Source organism: Vombatus ursinus, unplaced genomic scaffold (assembly GCF_900497805.2).
Source record: "Vombatus ursinus unplaced genomic scaffold, bare-nosed wombat genome assembly UNPS02014781.1, whole genome shotgun sequence".
Taxonomy (NCBI): domain Eukaryota; kingdom Metazoa; phylum Chordata; class Mammalia; order Diprotodontia; family Vombatidae; genus Vombatus; species Vombatus ursinus.
Genome location: NW_020954559.1, coordinates 239,381 through 261,428, shown reverse-complemented (window position 1 = coordinate 261,428; position 22,048 = coordinate 239,381). Strand labels below are relative to the sequence as shown.

Sequence of the window (22,048 nt, the reverse complement as noted above, 5' to 3'; positions counted from 1 at the left end):
CTTGGGTCTGCAACAAGTTTGGATTATACTACCTTGCCTTGATATGGCACCACTTTTCTCCTGAAGACTTCAAACTACTCCATCCACACAACCATCTTCCAGTTCAAAGCATCCCTGTAAGTTAGGTTGGAGACAAGAATTATCTTTCCTTTTCACAGACAAGGACACGAGAGTAATTAAATTACAGACATATCTAGGGTTACACAGTTAATCAGTGGCAGAACTGGGACTCCTAGTTCCCTGTTCAGGGTTCTCTCCGGTAAACAAAGTGGTCTCCATTTACTGTAAATTTGCATTAAGCCTACTGCTTATCGATCTGGTGGTTAAGTCTAAACATACCCAAATGTTTCAGTCATGTTTTCCTGAAGACATAGAGGCTCATCCACAGCTTCTGCTTCTTTTTTTTTTTCCTGATGACACCACTGATTGCCCGTGAGAGAGCAGCACTAAAATGAGCTAGTACTGTAAAAAGTTGGCAAGGAGACCTCAGAGAAGGGATTAAGGATCATGACAGCTGCAGCTGGGTGCCTCTGGCTGTATAGCACGGAAGGCCTGGAACATCTATGAGCAAGGGAGCTAGGGAGAAACCACAGGACATTACATAAGGAAGGAGTAGTGCAGAATGATAACGTCTTAATTTAATTCTCCAAACATTAATTATATGCTTGCTACCTGCAAAGAACTATGACAGACCTTGGGGACACAAAGCCCCTGGCTTCAAGGATCTTTTAGTTTAGGGGTCTGTGGCCATGGGGGATGTGGAATATGTTCACAAATAATGATAAGATACTTTAAAGAATGATTAAAAAGCTATTTGCTATTTTTTTCCTGTTTTGTTTTGTTTTCTCTTTCTGGTGGTTCCTCCTATTGGTTCTAGTTCTTCCTTACAACATCACTAATGTGAAGATATGTTTAATAGGAATGTGTGTGAATAGCCTACATCAGATTGCATGCCGTCTCGGGGAAAGAAGGAGGGGAGAAAAATTTAGAACTCAAGAACTTGTGGAAGTGATTGCTGATAAATTGAAATAAATTAATTAAAAAAATAATGATTAAGTGTATGAAACTAAGGGATCGTAGGCTTAGGGCTGAAGGGATCTGGAAGGCCATCTACTTCAATTCTTTAATTTTACAGCTAAGAAAAAATTGAGGCCCAGAGAGATGGCCCAAAGTCACTCAAGTATTAAGTAACAGACATGGAATTTGAACCAAGGTGCTCTGACTCCAAAACCATTGTTCTTTTCACAGTTCATACTTCTATATGTCAAACATGGTGGCACCAGATACATAAATGTACGTGTAATACACATAATATATTTGTTGTTGTTCAGTTGTTTCAGTCATGTCAAACTCTTCATAACTGCTATTTGGGGCTTTTTTGGCAAAGATGCTGGAGAGATTTGCCATTTCTTTCTCCAGTTCCTTTTACAGATGAGGAAACTGAGGCAAACAGGGTTAAGTGACTTTCCCAGAGTCACAGAGCAGTAAGTGCCTGAGGCCTGATTTGAACCTAGGAGGGGGACCACTACCAGTTCCTTGATTTATAGCTTGCCACTGGACCCAGATAGCTCCAGAGGAGAAAGAAAGGCTGGTGACTTTGCACAGCCCTCTATCACTTAAATCCAATTCACTTGCAAGTCATGGCATCACCTTCCTGATGTCATGGTCCTCTTCAAGGCCATGACAAACAACAACCTGATCTCAGGAAGATGAGTTCTTCCTGACTCCAGGCCTGGCACTTGATCCACTGTACCACCTAGTTGTCTACATAATATATGCATCTATATTATAGGTGTATATGTGCATATGTGTGTGATAGGCAATGGGGAGCCATTTGACAAACACAGGAGCCCTGGGAATAATAGCACCCCCTAGATTACCAGTATTGCTTCCAGAACAGACCCCACAAGCCCTCATCCATGGATGTAATTCCTGTAAAGAAAGATCAGACTTCCTCACCAATTGCCACCAACTACTATCCCATAGGCATAGCCTAAATGAAGCAGCAAGACATGCTGGGAGAGACAGAAGGTAGGCAGCATGCACCAGGCAGGTCAGGGTACCACCACAACCACCACATTGAACACCATCTCCACTCAGAGCCTGATGGAGAAAGCCCAGGACCTTGAACCCAACAGCCTGGGAACGGCAATGCTTCTAGCCCAGTGCTCATAGCCAAAATCCTGGGAAGCATCCCCTGTGAGATGAAACCTGACAGCTCTTGGCAGGTGCTATAGTCACATCTACTGAATACACAGAAATCTTGTCACCTAAGTCTTTGGCACTGTAAAATGGCTCAACATCAGAAACTGGTATGAATTTATCAGTGAAAGTAACGTTAAAGAAGAAGCTAGCTCTAGAAAGCCAAATGTTAAATTTTCAGTATGAGCATTTGCACCTCCGAATTCAAAAAATGTTACAAATCAGGGCTTGATTTATTGTTTTGTTGATTTATTGTATTGTTTCTAGATTTAAGAAAGTGATGGGGAAATGTTAATAATGCAGATTAATCTTAAAAGTGTATCATGAATTTTTTTTTCTAGAGAGTGGGTGGTTAAATATTTGCCAGCACACTACAGGGTAGGGCAATGCAGTGAAGCAGTTTCTTTATAGTTCTTCTGTATGACAGTTCTTTTTACCACTATTCACTCTAGGGGATGTTAATGAATTATGTGGTCACAAAAAAAGTTGACTATCTGAGTCTATGAATCAGGTTGTTAGTCAAGAACTGGTTTCACAGATGTGGGGGAGGTGCCTCTGAGAGAGCCCTGTCAAGATTTTCACAATTGTCACACCTCAAATACTCGATTTCTTTCTCCCATGTTAAATTTTGAATCAAGCCAGTAGAGCACAGGACTCCTGTGGCCTCTTAGAGCAATCTTCAAAGCTTGAAGGCGAGCGCTCTCTAGTGAGCAGTGGTGATAATGCAGCTATTTGGGAAACAGCCTGTGTGAGCGCAGGCAAGAACCCCATTTGCTACTTCTTTGATAGTAGTGTCATCTGGTGACCAAATTGCATAATACACTCTCTGGCTGATAAATTTCTTACTTAAGAAATTTGACAGAAGGAATTATAGTATTATCTACAGGCATCAGAATTAAACAAAGGCTTTCTCTGTGGTAGAATTTATTAAAGATAGGTAAAGTCTGTGATTATTTGTGGAGAAAGAAAATAATAATGCTACTTATAGAGGGTTTAGGAGTAGAAATCTACAGGGTACTTCAGAAGATAGGAAGAGATGTATTAAGCTTAATATGGTTAATAACTCCCCTTAGTTTTCACAGTGTTTAGAGTAGTTCTAGATTCTAGATTCAAATAGCCGTGTTGCTGCATATTCGCTACTTTGAGAAGACCTAACAGGTTTGCCATGAAAGTGATACTGTTAAAACATCTCTCAAATGACAGTGGTCCCTAGAAGCTAATTGAAGACTCAGTTAAGTCAGTCATTTATATACTCAGTATTTCTTGTTTCCTATTTGCCAGGTACTGTGCTAATCCCTGGGGATATATAAAAAAAGGCAAAAAACACAGTTCCTACCCTCAAAGAGCTCACATCATTAATGGAGACAACACGCTAATAATTATATATAACTACAGAGATATTAGATAGATAGATAGACAGACAGATGGATAGACGGATGGACAGATGAGAGACAGACAGTATAAATAGAAGGTAATATCAGAAGGAAGGTTCTAGTAGTGGGAGTTGAAGAAACTGAGAAAAGCCTTTTGCAGAACATGAGATTTGATCTGAATCTCACAGGAAGCCAGGGAAGCCAAGTGGCCAAAATGAGGATCTACAGGCATGGGGCACATCTAGTGAAAAGACATGGAATCAGGAAATGGAGTATCTTAAGCGAGGTACAGAAGATAGGTTAGTGTGTTGGAATCATAGAATATCTAGAAGGAAGTACAGTGTAAGAAGATTGGGATGGTAAGGAGGAGCCAGTCTGTGAATGGCTTTAAAGGTCAAGTTTGCTCTTGGAGGTAATCGACAATGAAGTTTAAGGGGAAAGGAGTGCATGGCCAAAGGTGTACCTTAGGAAAATCACTTTGGCAGCTGAATAGAGAGTGGATTGGAGTGAGGAGAGACTTGAGGCAGGGAGACCAAACAGAAGTCTGTTGCAATTGTCCAGGGGAGAGACGATGAAGTCCTCAGAAGATGGTGGTTCTGTATAGAGAAGAGGATGTATACAAGAGATGTTGTAAAGATAGAAATGAAAAGACTTAACATATTGGATATATGGAGTAAATTAAAGTGAAGAATCAAGGATGACAATGAGATAGCGAGCCTGAGTGATTGGGGAATGGTGGTACCCTCCAAAGTACATTTGAAAGGAAAGAGAATACCTAAAGAAAATTTAGTTCACGATGTCCAAAAGGCAATTGATGAGGTGAGATTGGAGCTCAGGAGAGATTAGGGCTAGATGTAAATCATCTGTATAAAGATGATACTTGCGCTTACTGGAGCTGAGATCACTGAGATAGTATAGAGGGAGAAGATCTGAGTTAGACCCTTGAGGAATACTATCATTAATGGATATAACACAATCCATCCGGCAAAAGAGACAAATAGTCAGATGGGTAGGAATAGAACCAGAAGTCAGCAATGTCAAGAAAACCTAGAGAGGAGAGAGAATCCAAAGCGTGAAAATGATTGACAATGTCATGCGCTGCAAAGAGTTCAAAAAGGATGAAGGTTGAAAAAAAGCCATTAAGATTTGGCGATTAACAAATTATTGGTAACTTTGGGGAAAGCATTTTTAGTTGAATAATTCTATCAGAAGCAGAGGGTTTACAAGCAAGTGAAAGAAGTGAAGACATGCTGTAGTTTTCTTAAGTTCAGCAAGTAGAGAAATAAAAGATGGTAGCTAGGGAGTGGGAATAACAAAATAAATTGAAGTATTTTTAAGTCTGGGAGAGATATGGGTATGTTCATAGGCAGCAGATAGGGAAAGATTAAAAATTAGAGACAATGGAGATTTAAGAGAGGACAATCTGCTAGAAAAGATGGGAAGAAATGGGATTAAGGGTACATGTCGAAGGCCTTGCCTTGCTTAAGAGAAGGGGCACATCTTCATATGAGATAGGGGGTAAAGCAGATGGTGAAGGAAGATATCTAAGTGATGTGAAATCAGGAAAGGGAGCAGCTCTCAGTGAATGTCCTCAGTGTTTTTCAGTAAAGTGTGAGGCAAGATCCTCAGCTAAAAGGGTAGGGATAAGAGGTTTGGGAAGGAACGAAAAGGTTTGGAGTAGTCCCCATAGCAAGAAGGGAAGTTGCTCAATTAATAATAATAGCTAACATTTATATATGGAATATATAGCATGTTCCAAGCATTCTAAGCGCTTCACAACTGTTTTATTTGATCCTCACAACCTAGGAGGCAGGTGATATTATTATTCCCATTTATAGATGAGGAAACTGGAACAGAAGCTAAGTGATTTCTCAGAGTCGCAGAGCTGGTAGATTTTCCTAACCCAGGCCCTGTACTCTATCCACTGCACCACCTAGCTATAAGAGTACTGCTTTACTTCAGTGCTAGCTGCAGTTAAGATTATGTTATATAAATTTATATTGGACTCAGTCAACATGATTTTGACTTTTTCCAGCTTTGTTCAGCAACATGAGAATAGAAGTAGAGGCAAATGGTGGAAGATAAAGATGTGTATACAATTATAAAAGGGAGGCCTGGGCAAAGTGCTGATAAATTTAAGCAACAGACTGCATTCAATGGGAGTGTTAGGGTTAGGGTAAGTTTCATAAAAGAGGTAGGCCCCAAGTCAGGACCAGAAACTTCTTCAATGGAGAGGGGGATTAGTGTGAGTCCATTCCAGGCATCGGGGGATGGTGTTGGAAGGCACCAAGAGTAAGAGAACAATGAAAAAAACACATGGAGGGTAACCCAATGAGGCAGATACACAAAATATGTAAATATTTTATCTTTAGCTTGAATTAAACTAAAACCCCTTATTTTCACATGTAGTATGCCACCAATCTATGCTTCTATAGTTGATTTTTTGAATCAAATTTCAGGACTTTGCATTTGTCACTACTAAATTTAATCCTAATTTTGACTTTGCATACTGGCCTCTTCAAATTTTTTTTATCCTGATTTTATGACCCAACATATTAGCTATTCCTCCCAGCTAATAAAATCTGAAAATTTGCATTATTTGCCAAAGTCGTTGATAAGATGTTAAATGATATAACCATAATCACTAATAAGTTATAACCCTCAGCCATACACCCCACTTAAAAAAGCTATCAAAACTGTGCGTTATAGTGAAAACAGTGCTGGACTTAGTAGTGCACAACTAGATTAGACTCCTACTTCAGACATTTACAAGGTGTGTAATCATAGGTTTCTTTAAGCCTCAGTTTCCTCATGTATAAAATGGGGATAATAACCCAAATCTCAAAGAGTTGTTATAAGGATCAAATGAAATAATATGTATAAAACACTCTGAGAATTAAAGCACTGTCTTGATGTAAGCCACCACTACAGCACTAAAAAACAAATCATTCTGGTGGAACATTCATGTGAGTAGTATGATATAATATGCATAAAGACTTTCTAAAATACTTAATGCAACCAAAAGACAGTTCCGAAATACTCTCTAGTAGTGGGCTTTCTTCTCTCCTTCTAAATGAACCTTGAGACAAGAGGGAAAAAGCATCCTATTTTTCATACAACTGTTAAGGGAGGTCCCTTTTCTACCATCCAAGAATCACAGAATGTGAATCCAGGCTAAGGTGAACACATTTCATGTGTGGTAGCAAGGACATCTGAGAATGTTCAGATGAATGCAAACATGGAATAACAATGTCAGGGAGAAAACAATTCAGTAATACAAAAAAATGCCACATTTCCATTGGGACAAACAGAATGGGATATAAATGGCATGTAACAAAACCATGGATGATTTTAAGATCTAGATTAAAAATAGAAAAACAAAATATTCAAACACAAATTAGGGTTTGTTGGATTTTATTTTCTCTCTGTAACAAATTCATTAGAAAATTTTATTATACCTGATTTCTCTCTTCATAAATACAGATATACCTAACTAGATCCAGACCTGTGATTTCATGAGCATTACAAGTAGCTTTTGGTAAAGAAGATTCTTCTACCAACGCAGACCAGCAATTATTCTAAAACTGCGTGTTCAATAGTTGCCTGGGACTCCAAGAAGTTCAATGACTTGCCTAGAGTCACACAGTCAATATGTACCAGAGACAGGACTGGAATCCAGGCAGGTCATCCTGAACCTGAGACCAGCCCCTTATCTATCCCCAGTGTGGTTTTCACAGCTACAAACAGTAAGATAGGTAAGTTATGTTTTCCTTTTCTTGCCCCTCACATTTCTTTGTCTCCCTTTTTTTTTCTTCTCAAACACAGATCTAGCAGTCACCATAACAATTTGTGTCCCTTTTCCATCTTCATCACTGGAGCTGCTAGTCCCTTCTTCATTCTTCTCAGGATTATGTTGTGTTATCTCCTGAAAACCTGAAGAGACAGTATTTGACTGCTTGGCAGGTTTTCCCCTCTTGACCTTGTTTGAAGATGTACTTTCAGAATCTTCTCCTAAAGATACTTCAAATGATTCTGAGAAATAGGCTTCCCCAACAAAGCCACCTCCACCACATTTATTCTCCTGATTGGCACTGGAAAGCACTTTTCTTTTTAAATTTTGAGGTTTTTCCAATTTATTTTCTATGTTTTTCTTCCCATTTTTGTCCTCTGTTTTTTCAAATGATTTAAATTCTCTCTCCATGGCAGCAGTAGCTGCTTCTATTTCACCAGCTTCTTCTTCCTTTTCTTTCCTGAGCATACATGTCACAGCTCTGTTGAGTCTCTGACTCTTAATTCCTTTAACATGTTGTTTCTCATGTTGTATCAGCCTAAAGAAAGAATCAATGTGGAGCTGTGTCTACAAAAGAAGAAACAAAAACAAATCAGAAAAGGAGGTAAAGTTTATCACTATCCACTCCAAAGAAGAATAACGTGAATACTAGTGAATGACACCTGATTACTATTTCAGAAAATAATAATTTGTTGCCTTTCAAATGAAGTCAATTCTATCATAGGTAGATTATCTAAAGTAGATCTTGTTTTCTAGGTCTTCCTGATTTTCCACAAAAAAAAGGAAAGAAAAAAAACAACCTCTTACTTTCTAGGTTTTACTGACAGCACCTGCACTGACTCTGCTAATTAAGACCTTTGTTTATACACACATCATCTACCAGATGTATTCCTATTCACTTTCTTTGGATGCCATCTTAAACATTCCTCAAGAAACACATTTTCTAGAACCATAGTAGTCCTCTTCTAAAAAAAAAAAAAGCTAAACATCCTTTGGGAACAATTTATATTGGTTACATTGTTTCTCTGTGAATTCTCTTGATTACTGCCTTTAAAAAAATAAATGTTGTCACCGGACATGGTAACATATACCTGAAATCCTTGCTACCAGGGAGACTGAAGCCACTGGATTGCTTGAGCTAGGGATTTCAGTACTTCAGTAGATTAAGCCAATAGTATATCTGCATTATGTCAGTACCAATTAAGTAACTCCCTGAGAATAGAAGGCCCCCAGGCTGCCTAAGGAAGGGAGAACCTGCCTAAATAAGAAACAAAGCAGGTCAAAGCTCCTGTGCTGATTGGTGATAGGATCTGGCCCCTGAGTGGCTGCTGAACTTCCAGCCTGGGTGAGGTAGGGAGAAACAGTCTCAAAAAAAAAATAAAACAACAACAAAAATCGTCCCCAAATTTAGCAAGAATTAGGGAAGCATTAGATAATATTATTACTACCTACCCAGTCATCTAATAATCTTCTTGTGAAATTTATGTAATAACAGTAATCTCCTCTTGAAAATAACATGATACAAGGCAGAGTCAAGATGGCAGAGTAGAGGAAGCACTACAGCCAAGCTCTCCCAACACTCCTCTCAAAACAACTGTAAAATAACACCTTAAATCAAAGTCCAGATTGGGAGAACCAACAAAAGGTCAGGGTGAGACATTTTTCCAGTCTAAGACAACTTAGGAGGTTGTCAGGAGGGATCTGTGACACCTGAGGACAGGCTGGCTCAGAGTGATGACCACACCAGCTGTGGGTCTTGGATGCAGTGACAACAGCAGCAGCAGCTTCAGGAGCTCTCAAACCAAAGACAGTAAGGACATCGGACAATGGGTAAGAAAGAGATTACAGGGGACCCTGAGCTGACTCTGGGCACAGGACTGAGTCTATTTGGCAACTTCATTGCCCATATGCAGTTCTGGGTCACAGTTCCAGGGAGGAGAGAAGAGCTTTTTGTCACAAAGAATCAAGGGCCCTTCCTGGGAAAGGACCAGAGTGCAGACCAGAAGAGCAGTGACCATGCCTCTCCCCAGATCATCTCATCTCGGAAGCACCGAAGAGAACTTCTAAAACCCCCAGAATTAGCTCTAAAACCAGAAGCTTGAAAAAGCCTGAAACTTGGGAAAGTGCCTGCTCCCCCACTGCATAAAGCACAAAGTCAGGAAATAAGCTGGAAATGGGGGCAGCTAGGTGGCACAGTGGATAGAGCACCAGCCCTTGATTCAGGAGGACCCGAGTTCAAATCCAGCCTCAGACACATAACACTTAACTAGCTGTGTAACCCTGGGCAAGTCACTTAACCCCCACTGCCCAACTGAAAAAACAAACACAAAAAACAAAAAACCAAAAAAAAAAAAGGAAATAGGCTGGGAAAAAAAAAACCAGGAAGCAATAACAACAACAAAAAAGAAATTGACCATAAAAAACTACTATGGCGACTCAGAAGAAGACAATGATGTCAAAACATCTACAAGTAAAGCCTCAAAGGGAAAAAAAAAATGTGAATTAGACACAAGCTGAACAAGAATTCATGGATGAGCTAAAAAATGACTTTGAAAATAAAATGACAGTGATAGAGGAAAAATTGGGAAAAGAAATGAGAGCAACACAAGAAAATGATAAAAAGACAATTAACAGCTTGTTAAAAGAGGCATAAAAAATACTAAAAATAACACCTAAAAAATTGGCCAAATTGTAAAAGAAGTACAATACTCCACTGAAAAAAGAACTCCTTAAAAAGCAGAATTGGCCAAATGGAAAGAAGAAAATAATTCCTCAAAATCAAAACTGGGCAAGTGGAAGTTAGTGACTCCATGAGACATCAAGACTCAATAAAACAAAGACACAAGAATGGGAAAAAAAAATAGAAAAAAATGTGAAACATCTCATCAGAAAAGCAAACGACCTGGCAAACAGAATTACTGGACTACCTGAATGCCATGATCAAAGAAAGAGTCTAGATGTAATATTTCAAGAAATTATATATCCTAGAACCAGAGAGTAAAATAGAAAATGAAAGAATCCACCCGTTATCTCCTGAATGAGATCCCAAAACAAAAACTTGTAGGAATTCCTGAGCTCCCAGGTCTAAGAGAAAATACTTCACAGCAGCCAGAAATTCAAATACCACAACACACCACCATTCAGAGTCACAGAGCCACAGTCAGGTTCACAAAAAATTTAGCAGCTACCACATTAAATGAGTGGAGGGCTTGGAATATGACCCAAAGACAAAGGAGCTAAGACTACAATCAAGAATAACCTATCCAGCAAAGCTGAATATTATCCTTCAGAGGGAACATGGATATTTAATGAAACAGAAGGCCATCAACCATTCCTGATGAAAAGACTAGAGATGAATAAAAATGTGGTCTTCAAATACAAGATTCAAGCATAAAAAGGTAAACATTAAAGAGAAATTATAAAGTGACTCAATAAGGTCCAACCGTTTACATTCCTATATCGGAAGATAATCATGTAACACCTAAGAACTTTATCATCATTAGGGCAGTCAGAAGGCCTCTACATAGACAGAAGTCACAGAAGTGAGTTGATTACAATGAGATAATCTTTAAAAAAAAAAAAAAAGAGTAGATGGGCAAAAAAGAAGGTTACATTGGGAGATGAGGAAAGGGAGAAGTGGTGGAAATTATCTCACAAAACAAAAACATGCAAGGAAAATGGGTGGTTAAGGAGACAATGCTTGAACCTCACTGTCATCTGAATTGGTTCAAAGATGGAATATATATACACACACACTCAGTTGAGTATAGAAATCTATCTTAACCAACAGAGAAGTAGGAGGGGAAGGGAATAAGAAAAAGGGGGAGGAGGAGGGATAAAAGAGATTAAAGGAGGCAGTGGTTAGAAGCAAAATAGACTTTTGAGGAGGGAAAAAGACAAAAACAGAGAGACAGAAATAAACAAAAGAAAATAGGATGGAGGAAATGTCACAGTTAGTAATAATAACTGTAAATGTAAATGCGATGAAGTCCCCCATAAAACAGAAGCAAAAGAAGAATGGATTAGAAACCAAAATCCAAAAAATATGTTGTTTACAAGAAACACACCTGAAACAGAAAGACACACAGAGACTTAAAATTAGGGGCTGGAGCAGAATCTATTATGCTTCAGCTGAAGTAAAAAAGGCAGGAATAGCGATCGTGATCTCAGACAAAACAAAAGTAAAAATAGATCTAATTGAAAAAGTTAAGCAGGGAAACGACATCTTGCTAAAACGTACCACAGACAATGATACATTAACCAAATGGCAGAGCTTCAGCATACGTGTTGATAGCATAGCATAGGTATCAATATTTGTGCATCAAATGGCATCATAACATCCAAATTCTTAACAGAAAAGTTAAATGAGATACAGGACGAAATAAGAGACTAAAACTATAGTAGTGGAAGACCTCATTTTCCCCTCTAAAAGCTCAAGAAATGTAAATCACAAAAGAAATTTTAAAAGAAGTTAAGGAGACGAACAGAATTTTAGAAAACTTACATATAATAAAACTCTGGAGAAAACTAAATGAGAATAGAAAGGTATAAACCTTTGTCTTAGCTTTTCATGTACCTTCACAAAAAATAACCACATCTTGGGATATAAAAACTTCACAAACAAAAGCAGAACAGCAGAAATATTAAATGTGCCCTTTTCAAAGCATAATGTGATAATAAATTCACTGGAAACTAAATAATCTAATCCTAGAGAATGAGTGGGTCAAAGAACAAATCACAGGAACAATCAATAATTGCATTAAAAAGAATGACAACGAGACAGCATACCAAAATTTGTAGGATTCAGCCAAAACAGTACTTAGGGGAAAATTTCTATCTCTTAACTTGTATCAGTAAAATAGAGAAAGAGCAGATCAATAAATGGGGCACACAAATAAAAAAAACTAAAAAAAGAACAAATTAAAAATCCTCAAACACTAAAATGGAAAGTCTAAAAATCAAAGAAGAGATTAATAAAATTGAAAAAAAAAGCCATTGAAGTAATAAATAAAACTATGAGCTGGTTTCATGTAAAAAAACTGATAAATCATTGATTAATTTCATTTTTAAAAAGAAAACTACCAAATTATGAGTATCAAAAACGAAAGGGTGAATAGACCACCAATGAAGATGAGATTAAAGCAATTATTGGGAGCTATTTTGCCCAATTACATGGCAAGAAATTTAACAATCTAAGTGAAATAGATGAATATTTACAATAATATAAATTGCCCAGCTAAGTAGAAGAGGAAATACAATACTTAAATAACCCTATTTTAAGGAATTGAACAAGCCATAAATGAGCTCCCTGAGAAAAAAAACCTTGGACCAGATGGATTCACAAGAGAATTCTACCAAACATTTAAGGAACAAGCAATCCCAATATTATATAAACTTTGTGGAAAAAATAGGCAAAGAAGGAGTCCTACCAAATTCCTTTTATGGGGGCAGCTGGGTGGCACAGTGGATAGAACACTGGCCCTGAAGTCAGGAGGACCTGAGTTCAAATCCGGCCTCAGACCAAACACTTGACACGTACTAGCTGTGTGACCTTGGGCAAGTCACTTAACCCTGATTGCCTCACAAAAAAAACAAAAAAACAAAAAACAAAAACAAATTCCTTTTATGACACAACTATAATTTTGATACGTAAACCAGAGAGAGCAAAAACACAGGCCAATTTCCCTAATGAATATTGATGCAAAAATTTTAAATAAAATACTAGCAAGGAGATTACAGCAAAATATACAAATTATATCATTATTATTATTATAATATATGTATAATATGTATATATATGTTATTATACAAATTATCTCATTGTTGTCATTCTTTTTAATACAACTATTGATTGTTCCTGTGGTTTGTTCTTTGACCCACTCATTCTCTAGGATTAGATTACATCATGGCGAGGTGGGATTACACCAGGAATGCAGGGTTGGTTAAAAATTAGGAAAACTACAACTGAACACACCAATAACAAAAACAATCAGGATCATTTGATTATATCAATAGATATAGAAAAAGTTTTTGACAATAAACAACATTTATTCCAATTAAAAACGCTAGAAAGCATAGGAATGAATGGAGTGTTTCTTAAAATGACAAATAGTACTATTTATCTAAAACCAAGAGCAAGTATTATCTGAAATGGGAATAATAAGCTAAAAGTCCTCCCAATAAGATCACAGATAAAGCAAGGATGTTCATTATTACCATTATTATTCAATATTATATTAGAAATGCTAGCTCTTGCACCAACAAGAAAAAGAAACTAAAGAAAGAAAAATTGGCAATGAGGAAGCAAACTATCCATCTTCACAGAAGGTATGATAGTTTACTTAGAGAACCCTAGATAATCAACTAAAAAAACAGCTGAAATAATTAACAACTTTAGCAAAGTTGCAGGATATAAAATATACACACATAAATCATCAGCATCTCTATATAATACCAGCAAAGTCCAACAGCAAGAAATAGAGAAAAATACATTAAAAATAGCTGCAGACATTATAAAATACTTGGGAGCTTACTTGCCAAGACAAACTCAGGGACTATAACAACACATTTACAAAACACTTTTAACACAAATAAAGACAGATCTAAAACAACTGAAAAAAATGTTCATTACTCATAGCTAGACGGAGTCAATATAATAAAAATAAATAATTGTGCCTAAACTAATTTACTTATTCAGTGCCATGCCAATCAAACTACCAAAGAATCATTTTATTTTATTTTATTTTTTTAATGCTGTAGTTCTTTATTTTTTTTAAAGGCAATTGGGGTTAAGTGACTTGCCCAGGGTCACACAGCTAGTAAATGTCAAGTGTTTGGTCTGAAGCTTGATTTGAACTTAGGTCCTCCCGACTTCAGGGTCGGTGCTCTGTCCACTGTGCCACCTAGTTGGCCCCAAAGAATCATTTTAGAAAGTTAGAAAAAAAATAATAATAATAAAATTCCTCTGGAAGAACAAAAGGTCAAAAATATCAAGGGAATACAATGGAAGAAAATGAAGGAAGGTGGCCTAGCAGTACCAAATTTCAAACTATATTACAAAACAGTAATCATCAAACCAATTTGGTACTGGCAAAGAAATAAATTGGTGGATCAGTGAAACAGATTAGGTATACAATACACAGGAGTAAATGACCATAGTAACCTAGTATTTGATAAACCCAAAGATTTTGGGTTTTGAACTTTGGGTTAAGAACTCACCATTTGACAAGAATTGCTAGGAAAACTAGAAAACAGTTTGGCAGAAACTTGGCATAGGCCAACATCTCATACCATATACCAAAATAAGGTCAAAATGGGTAAATGATTTCAAAATAAAGGGTGCCATCCTAAGTAAATAAAGTGAGTAGGGGAAAAAAAATTATCTATCAGATCTATGAATAAGGGAAGAGTTTATGACCAAAAAAAGAAAGAGAGTATCACAGGAAGTAAAATGATTTTTATGTTGATTACATTAAATTAAAAAGGTTTTGCACAAACAAAACCAATGCAACTAAGATTAGGAGGAAAGCAGGAAAATGAAGGAAAGAAAATTGGCACCAAATTTCTCTGATTAAGTCCTCTTCTCAAATATATAGAGAACTGAGTCAAATTTATAAGAATATGACTCATTCCCTAACTGATAAATGGTCAAGGATATGAACAACCAGTTTTCAGAAAAAGAAATCAAACTATCTATAGTCACATGAAAAAAATGCTCTAAATCACTACTGATTAAAGAAAGGCAAATTAAAACAATTCTGAGGTACCATTTCACACATCAGATTGGCTAACGTGACAGAAAACGAAAATGATAAATGCTGGCAGGGATGTGGAAAATTGGAACACTACTGTACTGTTGGGAGAGTTGTGAAATGGTCTAACCATTCTGGAGAGCAATTTTGAACTATATTCAAAAAGCTATAAAACTATGCCATAAAACTTTGACACAGCAATACTACTACTAAATCCATATTCCAAAAAGATCAAAGAAAAGAGAAAAGGACCTATATGTACATAATTATTTATAGAACCTATTTTTGTGGTGGCAAAGTACTGGAAATTGAAAGGATGTACATAAATTGGGGAATGGCTGAACAAGTTGTGGCATATGATTGTAATGGAAAACTATTGTTTTATAAGAAATGACAAACTGGATGGTCTCAGAAAAATCTGAGAAGACTTATATGAAATGACTCAAAGTGAAGTAAGCAGAAACAGAACATTTTACATAGTAATGGTAATACTGTTAACAATGATCAACTGTGAAAGACAGCTACTCTGATCAAAACAATGACCTAAGACAAATCCAAAGGATCTATGATGAAAAATTCAATCAATCTCCAAAAAGAGAAGTGATGAAGTGAGTGCAAACTTGTAGTGTATTTTTTCACTCTCTTTATTTTTCTTGTTTTTTCTTATAACATGGCTAATATGGAAATGTTTTGCATGTCTTTACACGTACAATTACTTTACATGTACATGTACAATTGAAATAATACTGCTTCTCAATGGATGGGGGAAGGGTGAGAGAGAGAAAATTTGGAATTCACAATTTTAAAAAATGAATGTTAAAAAGAAATAACTTTTTTAAAAAAGAGGGAATTACAGAAAATAGCATCTAAATGAATCAAGCCACAATTATGGTTTGATTTTAAGTAAAGTCAAATTACAAAGTTTCAGGATACAAAGCTGCCCTTCTGATAAATACCTCCTTGTTAAGGACATGAAGGTCAAGTTAAACTCATAAGACATCTATAAGGAATAATGTTAGGGAATGTTGATAAGACCTCCTGCTCCACACAAATTTCCTCTTCTCAGGAAACAGATTATGAATTGCTCTGCTTCTGTTTCTCTGGGCCTAAATTTGTTCATCTTTAAAATCAGGGGACTGAACCATATTATCATAAAGGTATATATATATATTTGAGTTAGAAATCTTATGGTATCATGAATATAAATGCAACTGTTTAGGTCAATACACTGTCACTAACATGATGACATGCATTAATTTATCAAATCAATTTCCCCTGAATGAATACAAAGGGGACCTTGAAAAAGAGATAGCAGAAAAATGTAATCTACTTCCCAATTTTGTGTAAGGTTAGCCCTGAAAGTCAACAACTGCAGATTTTCCAATGTGTACTTATACAATGCATTCATAATTTTTAACTATATATAATAGAGACCAGACCTGTGAATTCACTGATACACGGAAATCCCAGGTGAGGAAACTCTCAATACATCAAAGCAGGTCTCCACCTTCTCTGCAACTTACAGTCTTAGAGAGTTGCCTAAAGCATCCAGTGTCAAACTCAAATAGAAATGGATCCCTGCCAAACCACAAATTGACTTAGAAAACCACAAATAAACATTATATATGTTTTGTTATATATTTCCCAATTACATTTTAATTTAGTTGGCCTGAGTTTTGACACTGAAAGAGTAAGCACTGAAAGATTAAGTGACTTGTCCAAGATCACTTAGGATGTATCAGAAGCAGGAAAGTCTTCCTGGCTCCAAGTCCAACTCTATCCACTATATCACACTGCTTCAAGTAGACAATGAAATAACGAAGAACAAAAATTAATACAGTCCTTTAGGGCCAATTTGATCTTTCCACTCATAGTTATAAAGCAGTCAAATAGTCCACTATAATCATTACCTGATGTGCATTCAGCTGTTTTAGTACAGGTAATAAAGATTCATCTGTCTTTGTTCTGTTCCAGCCAAAATAACGCTGACAAAACATGCAGGTTGGTTAAGGCTTTAAATTTCTTTAAAAAAAATTTTTTTTTTACAACAAAGTGATCAAGAGGAGTCCCTACAATATCAAATCACAATTATATTTTAAAATAAAAAAAATTACAATTATATTTTAAAGTGCATAGTTAATAAAAACTACAATAATAAAGTCAAGAAATAAGTATGATACCAAACAGAAGTATTTGGTATCATTTCCTACTTAACATCCTTTGAATAAAACTATTTGAAGATACAGATTTTCCATTAAAGAAAAGCAAAACAAAACGAATTTCTGTAAGGAATGAAGGACTCGTATCAATCTTTCTCTAGGGATTTACAATCAAGGGCTGGTGACAAGTTTCCTTTGTATTTGCAGTTGTCCCTTTAAGAAATGCTTCCTTTAACTCTGCCAAAGAAAGCTTTGCATATACAAACAATATACTAGGGAGAAAAATTGTTTGTTGGCATATTTTTGGTTTTTGCAACTCTGATTAATAAAATGAATAATGATCATATTCTTTTTACAACTGATAATAAAATGAATAATATAACTTCTCCTTATAACTGTTCACATCATATTTCACTGGGTCAATAGCCATTAGCCCATATGCAAGACAGACAATGACAATTCACTAAATATGGCATAAAATATCCATATTTAGTTATAAACATGTACAGTTATCCAAAAATATTTTTTCAAGTCTTTGAGCTCTAGGTGACTCACTCAACAACAGGTAAGGTTCTAGTTATGTAGGGTAACCTTTAAGTATGAAATGCACACTAGTCAGGCTCAAAATCAGAGGCCCCTAGGTTCAAATTCTAGCTCTGGTATTTACTACCTGGGTGTCCTTGGGCAGGTCATTTTACTCTCTTTGCTTCAGTTTCTTCATGTATAAAAGAAGGAAGGGGTTGACCTGGATGACATTCTGAGGATACTTTCAGTTCTAAACCGATGATTCTATCAACAACCTCAATGCCTAGTAAGAATAAGAAATAAATAAGCCAGATGAGTCCAATACAGTCATCTGGTACATGTATGTCCCTAATAAATTTACCACTATTCCTTTTCCCAGGGAGGTACATTGATAATAACATGAACAAAACTTAACTTTCTTTCCTACTCTTTCACAATAAACTGTACTCAGCCTGAATAAGCATAATCATATCTACAACTGCAATATCACTTCCTATTTTTAATAAAGGTACCTATTTTGTAGTAAGATTAGAATTTTAAGTAAAAATTCAAAGAAAAACCTGATTTAAGTTCACTTCTTATGGATTTGAAATTATCTAAAGTCCCAAAATAAAATGAAATAAAAATTTGATTCATTGTTACTCTATTTATATGCTAAGCAGCAAAAGGATATTCTCTAATTTTTTCAAGATCTGGTTTTCCCCATAAGAATGCTCCTTTTGAGTCATCCACCACAGGTTTCAGGTAAGCTTCTGCAACAGCTGGGTTAGGGAAACCAGGAGAAAGTTGCAATTGTCGCAATTTCTTTTTCACCTTGGTGTCACGGGGATTGGGTCCTATTTTCTTAGTCTTTTGAGCTTCATTCCACCATTCTCTGAAGAATAAAGGAAACACTATCCATTAAACACTCAATAAATCATAGCATATTTATTTTTATTAGCATTTTTAAAAATTTTTTCTTCAGTCCCAAATTCTCTCTCTCATTCCAGCCTTCCACCACCCTCTGAGAAGGAAAGAAATACAATACCCATTTCATACACATATTTCCACATTTGTAATATATTTATTCTCCCCCATAATACTATGAGGAAAAAAAATCAAGAACAATGCATTTGTATACAAGTCTCATATTGCCATCTCAAATTTTATTTATCCTCTCTTTGGGTGGTGCTTAAAAAGAATCTACATTTCACTCTCTGCAGCAAGATGAGGACCTAAAACATAAGAGGCAACATTTGTCTAATCCTTCTTTCCCTATAACAGAAGTGCTTACCTCTCAAAACCAACACAAGATAAGCACTAGGCAGGAATTAAGATGTTTACTGACTCAAAGGAAAGCACAAAATCATCTTTCAATCACTTTGCAAATTATCTCTCTCTGCCAATCTCTGCCTTCCTTAGAAACATGATAGTACATGTGACCTGATAACTTCATACACAAGTTTCCACTAATGTGCTCCGTGCTTACGGGATTTTCAATCAGAAATAAGAAAATACGTATTTAAATTCACTAATGAAATTTAACCCATACCCACTTATAAAATTTAACCATTAACAAAATGTATCCCCTATACTAGAGTAGGAATAATGAGGAGAAGCTGCATGGTACAGTAAAAAGAAGCCTGGCTTTAGGGTTTAAGGGCCTGGGCTTGAAGCCTGGCACAGCCACTTACTGCCTCTGTGGCCTTATGCAAATCATCTTACCCTTCAGGTCTTATTTTCTCATCAGTAAAATGATGGGAATGGCCTAAATGATTTCTAAAGTTCTGTCCAGCTCTAGAGTATGTGTTCCTATTTTTTTTTCAATCTGGTAATTTATAAAGCTAAAGACTAAGTAAAGGTCACAGTGAGCAATTACTATTTTCCTTTACAAAAGGAAAACAGGAAATCAGACTCTCTTAAAGATAAGGTTATGATTCTAAAATGTATCCATTAGGTGAAACTGAAACTAAAGCTACAGATAAAAAATTAATGTAGGTGTTAGATTTTAAAGCAGTAACAAAAAAACTCAAAATTCTTGCTATACACAACCTGTTAGTAGTAAAAGTTCCTCAAGTAATTAGATCAGAAAATTTGAAAAGTGATGTGGTAAGATTCCAGCCCCTCTCTTTCTAGTATATCTGGGCTTTAAACAGATGTTTCACCAGGAAGATGAGGGGGACTTTGAGGGTAAACCAATTAACTTCCTATTTAAGCAGAAAGGAAAATGGTTTGTAGTCAATAACCATTCTGTCAAGAACACATTACATGACAATTAGTCAACACCTAGGTGATTTATCTGGCAGATTAACAATTTCAGAAGAAAAATGGAAAATTAGAATCATGAATAGGACATAAAAATTTGAACATATCAGATGGAAAACATCTTTAAAGTTCTCCTAAGAACTTCTTAAAAGATACTTACTTATTAAGTAAAATGGGACACTCATGGAATAACATAATAAGACATACTCATGAGACACTAAATCATATTAATCTATTACACAGCCTATCTATAATGTTAAAATGTTAGAATTCTCAAAAAGCAAAAATACCAAATAATAATAAACAACAACAATAATAATAATAATAATGGTTGACATTTATATTGCCTTTTCAGGCTTATAAAGTGCTTTCCTCAAAAAAAAAAAAACAGAGAAAAGACACATAATTATCCCTATTTTATAGAATAAGAAGTTCTGAGAAATTGTGATCCACCTATAATAGCTACACCTACATCAGAAGTCAATTTTTAGCCTTTTGACTCTAAATCCAATGATCTTTACATTAGACCACACTGAAGAAAAATGTTTCAGAGTGGTAATGGAAATATGCCATGGATATTCAGTGGTGACACACTAAAAACAAAAGCTATGTGGGACACAGAACCCTAGAATTTTAGGTCTAGATGAGATATTAGAGATTATCTAAGCCAACAGTCTTATTTTATTTAAGTAAATGGAGAAACCTGAGGTCTATTGGTCAAAAATTCCAGGTTCAATTTCTACTTCTAATAATCCAAAAGGCTTCATGTTTTAAAGGTTGATTCAGTATAAGGGGAGAGTAGATATAAAATAGTCATGGATCTTTAAAATTAGCTAGACACATGTGGCTACCTAGTACAAATCTTAAGAGTCAACACATCCTTGATTCTGTGTGCCACAGAAAGCCTGATACTACTCTAAAAACTAAATGCCTATCAGTCTAGGTGATGCTAAATTACACCACTGGACATACTGGCTCCCCCCAATAACATGCAGCAAATGGAAGGAAAGACATGGAGAGAGAAATTCTCTAAGGCATTACACACCAGAGGCTAATTTGTGCATTTTTATATTCCTCAGGATAAAAAAATGTTCATCCACCCATATCTAGCCTCCTTTCCTCCCTCCCTCGAACACATACACATACACATACACACACACACACACAAGCAGAATGACATAAACAATGCCTCTTTGGAACTTAAATCCAAACAAGGCCAACTCCTCTTTACATTACGCAATATTCGTTAACACTGCATTTTCAATGATCCCTCGCTCTCTTTTAGTTAAAAATCATCAATAAAAAGGCCTGTATATGCCTTTTATTTAAAAAAGTAAAGCACAATATATAAGGACTCACGAAAATTTTAAGAGAGGCTCCAAGCCACGTCCAGGAAATTCATTGAGAATTTCCATGGCCGTCACACAGCCAACAGTTGGTATCCCTTCTGTGTAATCACTTCCAAGCAAATAGGCCAAATTAATCAGTTTGCTCCGGTCTAATCCTATAGGGTAAGAGACATCAATCAATTAACATTTATTAATCACCCACCATGTGTAGGACACTATGTGTAAGCAGTCATATTTCTTCAATCTATCAATATCAATTTATTTACCATTTTAAAAGCAAAATTATTGACCAAATAAGCATTTTTAGATTATTTAAGAAAAGGCTAACTATAAATTCCTGGTATACCAGCTCCAGAGGTAAAGCGTTCAGAGGTCTAACAGAATTAACATAATTAACCTGTTCCCCTAATTCTACTATCTCTGGCTTCTGCCTAGGTCTAACTGTGAGTCATCTAAACATGACCCCCACACTTCCTACTATCTAACCAACCAATTATTTAAACTGAAATAATAACCTGAATATTCTCATTTTCCAATTTTTTCTTAAATCTAGTTCCAAACACTATGATCATAGGTGTATGAATATATGAAAGTTTATACATACAATGCCACCATTAACCCTAGGTCATCACATCAGTCCCCAGAAAGTAAATTA

General features: G+C 36.0%; 1 protein-coding gene across 1 annotated transcript in view; it reads right to left on the bottom strand.

Moving 5' to 3' along the window:
* Window positions 1-6,980: 6,980 nt before the first annotated feature.
* Window positions 6,981-22,048, bottom strand: part of LOC114046198 (DNA repair protein complementing XP-G cells-like) — a 31,877-nt gene continuing 16,809 nt past the window's right edge. Inside the window, exons 12-15 of the mRNA XM_027866444.1 lie at window positions 21,404-21,548; window positions 18,474-18,674; window positions 17,027-17,111; window positions 6,981-7,932 (exon numbers count right to left, since the gene is read on the bottom strand). Of these exons, the coding sequence (XP_027722245.1) occupies window positions 7,336-7,932; window positions 17,027-17,111; window positions 18,474-18,674; window positions 21,404-21,548 (1,028 nt within the window). The 3' untranslated portion in view covers window positions 6,981-7,335. The remainder of the gene's footprint in view (window positions 7,933-17,026; window positions 17,112-18,473; window positions 18,675-21,403; window positions 21,549-22,048) is intronic.